This window comes from Microtus oregoni, unplaced genomic scaffold, assembly GCF_018167655.1.
Source record: "Microtus oregoni isolate MIOR12 unplaced genomic scaffold, Mior012 000007F_ref0000211, whole genome shotgun sequence".
In the NCBI taxonomy this organism is placed as follows: Eukaryota; Metazoa; Chordata; class Mammalia; order Rodentia; family Cricetidae; genus Microtus; species Microtus oregoni.
This window is the reverse complement of record NW_024543066.1, coordinates 57,152,674-57,165,779: the sequence shown is the minus strand read 5'-3', so window position 1 is coordinate 57,165,779 and position 13,106 is coordinate 57,152,674. Positions and strand designations below refer to the sequence as shown.

General features: G+C 51.2%; 1 protein-coding gene across 1 annotated transcript; it reads right to left on the bottom strand.

Moving 5' to 3' along the window:
- Nucleotides 1-7,996: 7,996 nt before the first annotated feature.
- LOC121450395 (leucine-rich repeat and immunoglobulin-like domain containing-NOGO receptor-interacting protein 4) lies at nucleotides 7,997-12,277 on the bottom strand. The gene is made up of 2 exons (XM_041655234.1): nucleotides 12,213-12,277; nucleotides 7,997-9,788 (listed from the first exon to the last, which is right to left on the bottom strand). The coding sequence occupies exons 1-2, from the start codon at nucleotides 12,275-12,277 to the stop codon at nucleotides 7,997-7,999; spliced, it is 1,857 nt and encodes a 618-aa protein (XP_041511168.1).
- Nucleotides 12,278-13,106: the final 829 nt, after the last annotated feature.

The following is a 13,106-nucleotide window of genomic DNA, read 5'->3' as shown; positions in this document are numbered from 1 at the left end:
CGTCGGCGAAGTCGCCCAGCGCGCGGCTTTTCAGCAGTCTTCTGCCCCACCCGCGGCGCTCCCGCACCAATCAACGCTCGCCTTGGAGTCCGACCAATCGCGCTTCCCCGTGGTAGCCAATCCTGCCGCGGGCTGCCGTGAGTGACGGGCGCCGCTGCGCGCTGCAGTCCAATTACCCGGATGGAAAGTCCGAGCCCGCCCGCCTCGCTAGCCAGTTGGAGCGGCGGGAAGTAGAAGCTGGTGATGGAGCGTGCACCTGCTGAGCGTTCCCGAGCCACTTGCAGGATCCTGCAGTCCCGGGTCCTTCTCCGAGAGGAGGAGATCGCGCGGCCTCAGTCCGCGAGGGACTGCAGTGCTCCGCGGCTCCGGGGGCTGGAGTCACTCATGGCTATTCCCGGCCCTGCTGAATCACCTCTGCGGCCTTGGGGCAAGCCGCCTCGCGATGGGCGGTGCGGTGGCACCGATCTGTTAAGAATTTCTCCCTGGATCGTTCCCCACCCCCTTCTTGGCCTGCTAATCTGTTAAAGCAACTACGGTAAAGGAGTGACATGGGGCGGATGCTTCACCACGGCGTCCGAGCCCCGGACACTCCATGTGGACAGAAAGTGACCACCCGGGGAAGGGGGCTGCGGGTGGAGCGCGGCCCGCCTGCCCCGACTCCGGCTCCGGCTCCGGTCCCGGCCCCGGCCCCGCAGAAGGGGAGGCTTTGGTAGGCAGCGGTTTGCTTGGAAAACTGAATTCCAGAGGCCGCCTGGGTAGTTCCCGTACCGTTAGGAACGGTTGGTCCTGCCACCGCCTTCGCACTGTGGCGAGGGCTTAGTTGCTCCGAGTCACCAAAAGATGGTTTGCGCTATCACCTGGCATGCCTGGAGCGTGATGAGCACTCAATAAACAATAGCTGAGTGGATACAAAATGGTGTCTGGTCATTCATAAGTCGTTGGGTCAGTTTCCCCTTTATTGTTATCACTGTTATTTTAGAGATCCGTGCTTGGTATGTTGCCCAGGCTGTACTCAAATTCTGTTTGTTCAGGTTCTTGAGTAACTGGGGCTTAGACGTGCTCGACCTCTAGTCATACAAAAAATATATATTTGGATAAATAATACTTTCACCTAGAAGATTCACAAATAACAGTTATTGGAGAAAATGTTTCTTCAGAGGTAACCAATGCAACCAGTTTCTTGGGAAAATTTTTATAAGACAAGCCATAGTTAAAACACATATAAATGTTGAAAACATGCTGCACATATAAATTAGTAAATTTTTTTTGGGGGGTTGTCTTTTTTTTGTTTTTGTTTTTTGAGACAGGGTTTCTCAGTAGCTTTGGAGCCTCTCTTGGAACTTGCTCTGTAGACCAGGCTGGCCTCGAACTCACAGAGATCCATCTGCCTCTGCCTCCCCAGTGCTGGGATTAAAGACATGAGCCACCACTGCCTGGTTTAGAAAGCTTTTCATAGCAACATACCTCTCTGCCTCATAGTTAAATCTCAAGATATGACATGGATGTAAAACATGTATTTAGCCAGAACTTTAACACGTTTTTTTCAAGCATACTTCACTTTGTACTTTTACTATGTTTTATTTTTAAGACAAGGCATCTTTTAGGCGGTGGTGGGCCACGCCTTTAATCCCAGCACTAGGGAGGCAGAGGCAGGTGGATCTCTGTGAGTTCAAGTTCAACCTGATCTACAGATCTAGTTCCAGGACAGGCTCCAAAGCTACTGGGAAACCCTGTCTCAAAAAAATAAAAACCAAAAACAATGAAAAAAGACAAGGTATCTCTATACAGTCCTTGCTGACTTGGAACTCCCTATGTAGACCAGTTTTCTTTCTTTCTTTCCTTTCTTTTTTTTTTTTTTGGTTTTGGACTACATCTCTCTGGACATACCAGCTTAAAGAAGTGTGCCTTGTCATTTCATTTGGATGTACAAAGTTTTGCAAAGATTTTTCTGTCAAGATTTTTCCAAATTTTGAAAAGGATTTGACTTAGTATTGCCAGAGTGCCTTCCACAGAAGTTAAAAAGTTCTTGCACCTATCAGGCATCTATGAAAAGGACCTATTCGATAGCATACTTAAGCTGTATGTGGTCACACACCTTAATTGTTTAGACAATCTGACATTGGAAATTATCATTGCATTGCAATTTTTCATTTTCTTTATTGTAAGTTGGGTTGTATGTAATATGTTTACATGCACTGTATTTTCATTTTCTTTATTGTAAGTAGGGTTGTATGTAATATGTTTACATGCACTGTATTTTTTGTAAATTGTTTGCATGCCTTGTTAATATTTTATTCGTTATTGAAGCTTAATATTTGTTCATTGTCCATTAAATTTGAAATACTTTCCCCTTCTCCAGTTTATTCTCTTTTGTTTTTATTTAAATCATTTTTATGTTTATGATTATGAGTGTTTTGCCTGCATGCATGTCTGTGCACCATGTGTGCCTGGTGCCCATGAAGGCCAGAAGAAGGTTTTGGATTCCCCAGAACTGATGTGACAGGTGGTTGTGAACTGCCATGTGGGTGCTGGGAACTGAACCAGGGTCCCCTGGAAGAACAGCCAGTGCTCCTAACTGATAAGCAATCTCTCCAGCCCCTAATCTATGTAATTCAAACTGTTTATGGTTTTGCTGTACTATAGCTATTTGTGTGTAGGTGTGATATTTGTGTGGGGTGCATATGTGTATGCGCAGGTGCACCACACTTTTGTGGGTGGGGCAGAGGTCAGACACAGAATCCAGACATCTTCCTCGACCATTTCCCGCCTTTCTCTTTTCTTCTTTTTTTTTTTTAAAGACAGTGTTTCACCTGTTTCACCCGGAACCTGGAGTTGGTGTTTAGGGTAGGCTAGCTGGTCAGCAAGGTGCAGAGACCAAGCTGTCCCTTAGCTTCCCAGATTCACTACTACATCCTGCTTTTTCTGTGGGTGCTGGGGACCCCCACCTTAGAGCCTAATGCTTTCAGAGCACTGTCAGGGGCCAGCCTCGACACAAATACCTTTCTCCAGAGTAGAGGCATGGGAATAGAAATATAGTAAAGAATATGAAGACGTGAACGAAAATAATAAAACACAGAAATATATAGGATAGTATCGGGAGGGAATTTTCCAGTGAGTACTGAAAATTCGCCCATGTTTAATTTCCAACTGGTTAATATACCGCTGGCCTCAAAAGGTGGGAGTAAAACATAAGACTGCACTGGCACAAATTGAAAGTCACGGGGGGCTCCATTCATCATTCTCACTTCTTTTTTGTTTGTTTGATTTTTTTTTTTTTTTTTTTTTTTGGTTTTTCGAGACAGGGTTTCTCTGTGGTTTTGGAGCCTGTCCTGGAACTAGCTCTTGTAGACCAGGCTGGTCTCGAACTCACAGAGATCCACCTGCCTCTGCCTCCCGATAGCGGGGATAAAAGTCGTGTGCCGCCAGCACCACCCCGCAGAATTACCTACTTTTAGAGCAAAGGAGCATTGCTGTCTTTATGATAGAGAATCTTCCTGCCCTATTGCTGTATTCTAAAGTTCTCATCGTGCAGAATCTACATGTGTCCTAGATATTTGAATGCCTGATATATACTATAGCAGTTTGAATGTATTTTATATATTTTCATGTGTATGTAGGTATGCTCATATGAATTTGGGCAGCTGTGGAGGCCTGAACTGGAATTACAGGCAGTTGTGAGCCGCCTGACGTGAGTCCTAGGGTCTGAATTCAGCTTCTCTGCAAGTGCAGCAAACACTTCAGGCTGTCTCTCTAGTTTCCCTTTTACATTTTCATGATTAAATAATTAAGTGGTTTGTTTATAGTGAAGTTGTGTGTACGTGCACACCATGGTGTGACCACGCCGGTCAGAAAGTGTGTTTTCTTGAATGACTGTGTGGCCATTAGAGAAGAATTTTTTTTTTTTTTTTTTTTTTTTTTTTGGTTTTTTCGAGACAGGGTTTCTCTGTGGCTTTGGAGCCTGTCCTGGAACTAGCTCTGTAGACCAGGCTGGTCTCGAACTCACAGAGATCCGCCTGCCTCTGCCTCCCGAGTGCTGGGATTAAAGGCGTGCGCCACCACCACCCGGCCTAGAGAAGAACTTTTGAATGTTCTCCCTCCCGCCGTATGGGCCCAGGGGATCAAATCAGGTTTCCGGTTGGCGGCAATCTCCGTCATCTGCTAAATCATCTAGTTAGTTATTTTTTAATTTAAAAAGGTGGAATATTTAAATCCAAGGAACGATGCTCAGCATTGCTATCAAGAGCACATGATTCCTTTACAGGCCTCTCCTCTTGCAGCTCCAGTGCCGGGGAGGGGAGATCAAGAAAAGAAATGAAATAGACGTTCAAAGGAGGGATTAAAAACCAAAATCACAACAAAGGAAGTATTTTTAAAACATATTTTAAAATTTATTTAATAACTGCGTGTGTGTGGTCATGCTCGTGCTAGGGTATGTGTGTCGGGGGTCAACCTGTGGGAGGGAGGGAGCCGGTTCTCTCCTTCCACCTTGTGGGCTCCGCAGATTGAACTCAGGTCACATCAGGCTTCACTTGCTGAGCTGTCTCACCAGCCCTGGGAAGATTCCTTAATCAGGGGAATAAAGATTCAGGTGTTATTACTTTTCAAGGGGTTTCTGTCTGACTGTCTGGTAGGGAGTTTGGGGAGCAGAAGGAATACAGGAAATGGCTTCAGACTCTCCCAAGTCACTGACTTTTGGGTCTGTCATCTCCTTTCCCTCAGGTGCACAAGTCAGGACTGAAGTTGCCAGGTGCTGGGTGGGATAGACTGTCATTTCTTTCCTTTCTAGCTCCTAAAAGGCTGCTCTTTCCTTGAAGGGCTTCTAAACCGGCTTCAGGAGGCTGTAGGTACAATGAGCCCAAGCCGGCACTGCCTGGAGGATTCATTGGACAGGTGTTTCTACTCAGTAAGCCAAAGCAGAAAACGGGCTTTAGGGCATGGGGGTTGGCTCATCAGTTAAGAGTCTATACTGCTATTCTTGAGCAGTTCCCAGCACCCATTCCGGGCCACACACAACCATCTGTAACTCCAGTTGCACATGCCCACACAGTGACATGAATATAATTAAAAAAAAGAAGCCAACTTTAGATAGCACGGGATTCTCAGACAAGGTACCTGGTTCCAGAGCTCCAGCGCCCCCTCCCGCCCCCCATGTGAAATGGCCTTTCAACTAAGGCTGTGTTGTGTAAGCCTAAACAGCAGTATCCCCCGCCCACCCCCCTGCGGGAGTTACAGCTTCCTCCCGCGCCAGTCAAATCGCCACCAGAAACTAGTAATAGCTACCAGGACGCTGGTGCTGTGGTCCTGTCTTTACATCAGATTGATCAGGTGGCCCCGGAGAGTCTCAGTCTCCTCTACCACAACACTCTAAGGCTTCCATCTTGGTTTCCTTTACAAAGCGATTTGAAGGAACAGGATTTGTGGGCTGCCATTATTGTCCAGCCTGAGTTGTCCTTCTTAGTCCCACCTAGAGGTCCCCACCTAACCCTGAGAGACGAGTACTGGTAGAGGAAGGGGACAGGGACGACCAGAGCACCTGCTGTAGCATTTCTGTCACACTGTAAACCTTTTATCTTTGTTTTGAGGGGGTGGGGGGTGGGGAGCAAAGGCAGCCTGAGCCCTCACCTCAGCTTGACCCCTGCAAACAGGCTCCCAAGACCCGAGACCTGAACCTGCACTCGTGAGGTCTGGGATGGCTTTGGGTGCCTGAATAACGGGAAACATTTACCATCATAGTTTACACCAGACAGTCTCACGACAAGTCTGTGACTCTAAGCTGAGGGTGTTGTTTTGCAGGATTTTCATCCTTGAACAGGATCTAGAGCAGCAAAGGAAAGGCGGAAGTCAGGACTTAGAGGGACCGATCTTTCAGGGACCTATATGGGGGAGAGCTGAAATGGCCCCAGAGGGCTTTGCCGGTTCTGTTGGTCCTTACAGCCTAGGAACTTTGGTGGTGTTCCTATGAAACAACAACAACAAAAAAGTCAATGTGGTCTACATATCGAGTTCCAGGCCAGCCAGTAAGACTTTGTCTTGAAAAAGGGTGTATGGTGGGGGAAGAGGGGGAGAGTTGGGAGGGAGACTGGAGAGAGGGCTCAATGGTTAAGAGCACTTGCTGCTTTTGTAGAGGACCTGGGTTTGGTTTTCAGTACCCAGACGTTGGCTCACAACCATTTGTAACTCCAGTTCCAGGGATCTAATGTCCTCTTCTGGCTTCTGTGGGCACCGAGTACACACATGGTGCATATACATGCATGCAGGCACTCATACATCCACATAAAATAAAAAAGATAAATCTCGGAATAGGGGGAGTGGGGAGCAATCCACAGGCATCTCCCAGGTGGCAACCTGATGAGCTGCTGGTAGATGAGAGAGAGAAGGAGGTTGCAGAATTACTCTTTGGACCGCGAGGGCATGGAGGAGGTTGGGGTTTCAGGAATGTCCTTTTCTCCAGCCTTGCTCTATAAACACCTAAACTCTTACAGCCACTTCTGGCGCTCCCAAGTGCTTGTGTGCTTGGGTCCTCTCAGTCCAGCTTTGCTGGCTCAGGGCCGCCAGCTGCACTCCCCCGCCAGGGACAGTTTGAGATAGGAATCTTGCAGCAAGTGGCTCCTCCTAGCAAGGGCAACAGCAGCCACTAGAAAGCACGTGGTGTTTTGTGAGGTGGGCAGGGACTCAGCAAGGAGGAAGGAAACTAAGGACATTGGATAGATGTTGCAGCCAAGAGAAAAAGGCTCCCTGGGGCTGCATGACTCCATTTGTCAGTCTTTCCTCCCCTTCTCCCTGCCTCCTTTCTCCTCCTCCCTTCCTGATGCTGTCACTGTCTAGAGCTCCCAGCATCTCTGTGCTTTGGGGCTCTGTCCTCTGTTGGAAGCGCACTGTGTGCAGTCAGCAATTCTACCTCTCACTCCGCTTGCTCTTTGAGGTGACATTTATCCACATTTATCCAGGGACAGGTTCCCACCAGGGCCACACTAAATCCAGCCGAGGGAGCCAAGGATGCATCCAGGCAGCTGCTACCCTCTTCCCTCCACTTCTCACTGTGGCTTACAGGGCTCCCCGTCCTTGCTCCCAGATGCATTCTGTGTCTGTTGGCCGTCCCCTAGGAGCTCCCTTCTGGCTTTCCCCTTGCCAGGCACGCTTGGGATCAGCAACACTAGGAAGACTGAAGATGTGAAACAGGAGATTGCTGCATAGGGATCCCTTCAAAGGTGGGGGAATCTTGACTTCTTTGGCTCTAGAGAGACGGGGAAAGGGGAAAGGTAGCAAACCGAGAGCAGCAAGGGGGACTGACCTCTGCAGGCCTTTGGGCCCCCTCACCCTTTGTGCCAGGCTTGGTTAGGTGGAGCCAGATGACCGCTAACTGAACAGGGAGGGAAGCTGGGAGGGGAAGAAGTAGATAGAAGTAAATAAAGTCCCAGAGATCATGTCACCGTGGTGGCTTTTGACAGTCAGGGAGGTGGCCAAGGCTCCTGCAGGCAGAATGCCAGAAATAGGCCACAGTCCCAGGCATCTGCTGAATCCTTGACTCTACTTCATTGCACCCAGGGGCGCTGACTGAATTTGGCACTGGGGAGCAGAAAAGAAAGGGAAAATGCCTGCATGATGAGCAGACTCTAAGCCGTTTGTGGTACTTCCCAGCTCCACGTCTGAGATAATCTCACGGTTGTGTTTAGCAGCTGGTCCTGTAAGTGTGTGAGTGTGTAAGTGTGTGTGTGTGACTGTGTAAACTGGTGTGTGAGTGTGTGAGTGTGTGAAGAGCAGACTGGAGCCTTGTGTTCCTTTCCTGCCTGGTGTGGGGGTGCCAGATGGGGGCTGTCTTGGCCATAAGGTGAAAAGGTGACCATGCTGTCCTCAGCTAGAGCAGCTCTCGGAATGCAGGCCACAGGTGTGGGAGGCTGTGTTGTTTGACAGGAAGCTATGGTTCAAGAGACTTTAGTCTGCCTTTCCCTTTGGCTTCTTAAGTGGACTTGGGGAGTTTTCAGTATGGAAGAAAAGATCAGAATAACTTGGCAGTGACCCGGTTACCCCCAGAGTTCTTATCCCCAGAAGGCCGAGGTGCCACAAAATCAAAAGTCACGTGGTGCTTGACCCGGCCCTTGCCTTTACTCCAAAGGGCAATCAGACCGAAGCAGAGGGTAACTGAGGTGAGGAAGGGGAGAAAACCCACTGCCAGCACCATAACCACACCCCTGCTGTCCAGAAAGAAAGGCCCTGGGATTCCTGGCATGGTGATGTTGGGGTCAGAGACAGTGCCATTTGGTGGTTCGACTTGGATAACTTCCAGCCAGGTCCTCAGGGAGTCATTCCCAGCAACATTGCTGACTACACAGACATAGGCTCCCCTGTCCCGCAGCTGCACGGAGCGAATCTCCAGTGTACCATCCTCTAGGACCCTTACTCGCCCGGCCCTTCCCAGCCAAGCTCCCTGAGGCCTCATCCAGGAGACCGTGGGGGCTGGATCTCCATCTCCAGAGCAGGAGAAAACAGCATGGCTCCCCTCCTCTGCAATGACCCACCGAGGCCCTGACTTTCTGATCAGGGCTGGTTTGCAAGTGAAGTGGCCTGGAGGGAGGATGTCTGAAAACTCCCTTAGGCTTTTCCCTTGGACGTGTTGGGGGCCAGCACAAGCAGGGGGGGACGCGCCAAAGTCCAGGCGGCGCCGGAGGCGGAGCAGCCAGAGGAGGCGGCAATCGCAGGTTAGGGGGTTACCAGAAAGCCTCAGGGTGACCAGTTTGTCTGGAGAAGGAAAGGCTGTTTCCTCTAGGGTCTGAAGAGCGTTGTCTGCTACATCCAGCAAGTGGAAGGCGGTCAGGCCGTGGAAGGCATGCGCAGCGATGGAGGTGAGGCAGGCCCCTGACAGCCTGAGCTCCTGGAGCCTGACCAGGGGGCTGAGCCTTCTGGCTGGGATGGCTGAGATAGGATTCTGAGACAGATCCAAGACCCTGAGGAAGCTCAGATGGTGCAGTGCCTGGAAGGGTACTGAGCTCAGATTGCAGCGGGTGATGGCCAGGGTGCTCAGATTGAGCCCAAGCAGGCTCCCTGGGTCCAGGGCCTCCAGAGATGGCCAGTGGTGGATCTCCAGCTCCTTTAGCTGCCCTAACCCTCGAAGCGCCCCCGCTGGCAGTCTCTCAATATCCAGTTCTCGAAGCCTGAGAGTCACTAGTGCTGGGAGCTGGGCAAGGGCTAGGCCAGGCACTGTGCTGAGGTTGCAGCGTTCCAGGGTGAGGGTACTTAGCTTGGCCAGCCCTGCAAAGGCCCCGGGAGCCACAAACACCAGGTGATTGTCTCCTACCTCCAGTTGCTGGAGGCTGCCCAGCTCACCAAAGGCTCCATCTAGGAAGAGCACAATCTGATTGAGGCGGAGGTCCAGCAGTGTCAGAGTAGATAGCCCTGAGAAGATCCCAGGACCCACAATTCTCAGTCGGTTGCCCTGGAGCCTCAGGGTGAGTAGATTTTGTAAGCCATGGAAGGCCCCAGGCTCAAGGGTAGAGAGCTGGTTGTAGCTGAGGTCCAGTTCTTGGAGTTGGCCCAGTCGGGAGAGCATGCCCCGCTGAAGCCCCCACAGGCGGTTTCTGCTCAAGTCCAGGAGCTCTGTGTCCAGTGGAAGCCCTCCAGGGACAGCGTCCAGTCGCCTGTGGGCACAGAGTACTGCCCGGGTTTGGGAGGTGCAGTCACACACAGTAGGGCAGCTACTGTTGCTGCCTCCAGGTAGGAGGAGCAGGAAAAGGAGTGGGGGCCACGGAAGCCAGGCTTGCTTCCGAGCTGTGGCTGCGTCCATCCCCCGAGGCCTGGAATAGACGATGACATGGCCTTTTTTGCAAAGTGGCTTCAGAAGACGATGACCCTGCATTCTCCTGAGCCTCCTTAAGGGGAGGAAAAGTGACCTGTTGACTCCATCTTGCCAGTAAGTGTGTCACACAACCAGGGAAACCTGGGAAACCTGTACTGCCTCCCTGGGGCTTCTTAAGGTTCTTCCTATGGGGAAATGTCTCCCTTGCAGCCCTGGATAACCAGCCATGAACTTCCCATGCATGAGTCCCTAGTCCAGCTGGTTTCTGTGGTGGAAGGCTTAAGGGACTGAGTAGTAGGGAAAGAACTTTCCCTGCATCTCCCTTATATCCATGAGACCAGGAATACCTTAGGTCCTGTTGCTGTGACATCTGTTCTCAGCAATCAGAACTCTGTTCTGTTCCTCTCATCCCTACCCACCCCTTTTGGCTTGCTTGTTTGTTTTGTTTTTGAGACAGGGTTTCTCTGTGTCACAGCTCTGGCTGTCCCAGAACTTAATTTGTGCACCAGTCTGGCCTTGAATTCACAGAGATCCCCCAGACTCTGCCTCCCGAGCACTGGGATTAAAGGTGTGTGTCTCATTCTTGTTCTCCTGTATTTTGTGCACACAACTTTACCTAAGTCTCAGGGAGATCCCATCCAGACCAGAAAGAAGTCCTCACCTTGACAGTCATCAGAAGCAAAGGGACATACATACAAGTTTCAGCTCTGCTCCAGTCTCTGCCCTCTTCCAGCCTGGCCCCGGGCCCAAGCTCTGGACTAGCCAAGCTGGTGTACTCAGAAAGTGTGTGGATGACAAGCCTGGCTGTGTATTAGCTACGGAAAAGAGTGCAGCAGCACTGGACGATGAGATTGGGGATCCCTTACAAGAGCACCTCTTCCTTCATAGAGGGATTGGGATGTGGAAACTATCCAAAGGGTACTGAGGTTTTGCTTTGTGCTTCTCTTCTGTCCTCCCTTACTGGGGTTTTGAATCTGTGCCTCTGCAGGAGAGCTTAGACCTCTTTCTGCCTGAGCTGCCTGACAAGACACTAGAAATGTGACCCAAGGAAGCATGGAGAAAGAGGGAGAGACAGCAATGACCAGGTGCCATGGATGGGAGGAAGGGAACCACTGGCTAGCATAGCAGACACCTGGATATAAGCAATGCACAGCACCCATCTGTATACAGTGGGTCTCTGGGTACCAGAAGCCTGGGCAGTATCGGCAGGTGGTGACCATGATGACAAAGGCATCTTAAATGCTGCGTGCTTCTGCTTGCCTTGCTGATGCACAGGGACCTCAGAGAGAGGAATATGAGAGTTAGGAAGACATGGCCAAGGGACAGAAGTGAGGCAAGCCGACATTCCTGCAGGCCACCTGCTGTGTTCCCCTGGCTGCAGGTCCTGCACCTCCAGACTTTGGGGCTTCAGGTTCTCTGGGTCCTGTGGAGTCAGCTTTCTGCTGCATGTCCTACTTTCTTCCATATGGAACACAGGAGGAGCTGCGGCTTCCCTTTCCTTCCTATACTCTGGAGAGTCTCCTCCAGCCACTTCAGAGGATCATAGCAACTGGGCAATGCCAAGTTCAGTCCTCAGTATGGAGGCTAGCAGGGGATGAGGGGTGCGGGAAACTGTTGTGGGGTGATTTGGGGAGGGGAAAGAGTGGCAAGGGGCAACGCCTGCTAAATCTGCGCCCGACCCTTTCACAGTTATCTCTGGCCTCTCCTCTCCCTGGGCCTGTTCTGGGAAGTCCACCTGACAGCTAGCTTGTCATTTCTGTTGCTGCAGTTCTTGCTCATCCATTGCTCTGCATTCAGCAAAAGTGCAGTGAAGCATGTGTGCCAGCTCCCTTCCTTCCTGCCTCCATGCGTCTCCTCCTGGTCCCCAAAGCCTGCTGGCCCAGTGGCTGGGGGCTTCTGGCCAACATCATCTATTTATAAGGTGGCTAACTGAACCATAGTCTCCCTTTCTTATCCTCTGTGGCTGCAGGACTGGCCTCTGGTCACTCGGTCTCTCCCTCTGGAGTCTGGGGCATTGTTCCCTCAGGGACACAGAGCTTGTCTCTTGTCTCTATGTGACCGTTACAGACCCATATGGACACATACCCACTTTAAAGTACACCTGGCTGAGGCGTAGGGACCTGCATGGAGAGGGGTCACTTAGGAGGAACACCCACACTGAATGTAGGGGGAAAACCCTTTGTAGCGGTAGAAGGAACACTAGGGAGAAGGAAGGGTGGTCTCCTTGGAGTCCTCCCCAACAGGGTTGCCTGGGACATTTTAGTTTTCCAATCACAGTCCTGTGGGGCAGGGTGAATGGTTGGCCGGGGGTGGGGGGTGCAAGCTCCCTTTCCTTTACAGGCACAGTTAGCCTGGCCTTGTCTTTGAGAATGCTGTGGGAAAGGGCAGCTGAGACTTCCGCAAAGAGGGCAGGGGCACTTACCGGAGAAGCTGGAGGGTGGCACCAAGTTGGGCGCTGTATCTCTCCGAGGCTGGGGCCTGTCCCATCCGAGTTGCACCTTGGCCCCTCCAGCTCCCCTGTGCGTATGACTCCCCACTCCCCAGCAGCCTGCAGCATCAGCCCGCTGGCGGGACTGCTGTGGCTGCTGCCGCCGCCTCTACTGTTACTGCGGCCGCGCCGCCAAGACCAAGAGAGAGAAAGGAGCCAGAAAGCATTTCTTCTCTCTCTCTCTTTCTGTCTCTCGCTCTCTGTCTCTCACTCTCTGTCTCTCTCTCTAGTCTCTCTCTCCTCTTCTCTCGTTTTAAACCAGGCGAGAATGAGTCTGCAGCAACCCTGTTGGTGCAAAATAAATAAATAAAGCGACCAGGGAGGGCTGCAGCAAGCGCCTCTACGGGATGACGGAATGGGGTGACGGGGGAGGGGGGGGGGGAATGAAGAGGGGACTCGGGCTGGGGCAGGGTCTGCCACTGAGACTTCCTGGGAAGCTTGAAAGAGTTCTGACATCCTGATTCCTCCTGGGGAGCTAGAGAGCTCCCGGGACGCCGCTTCCACAGTTTCTAGTCTCTTAGACGCAGGGCAATTCTGTGCAATCTCTATATCTAAATGGGCCTGTGGGTATCGTTTGTCGGAAGTTCTCAGTCCAGAATATCTTCCTGCAGCTTAGTTTGTCATTCCTCCAGCGCTGGGTACCTGAGCATCAGTTTCCAAGTCTCCCCGAGGGACTGCTTGGTTTGGGGAAGAATCTAGGGGGCTAAAATTCCTATAAAACAGATGGATTACTGACTTGACACGGCAACAAGACTTCAGAGCAAGCGTGTATCCTGGGTAGTAGCATTTAGGTCTCCCACCACCCAACTCATGTGCCCTGCACCTTTG

Coding starts and splice junctions, on each gene's coding strand:
- LOC121450395 (XM_041655234.1), bottom strand. CDS start 12,277: ATGGGACAGGCCCCAGCCTCGGAGAGATACAGCGCCCAACTTGGTGCC. Junction 9,789..12,212: donor GCCACCCTCCAGCTTCTCCG/GTAAGTGCCCCT, acceptor CGTCTATTCCAG/GCCTCGGGGGATGGACGCAG.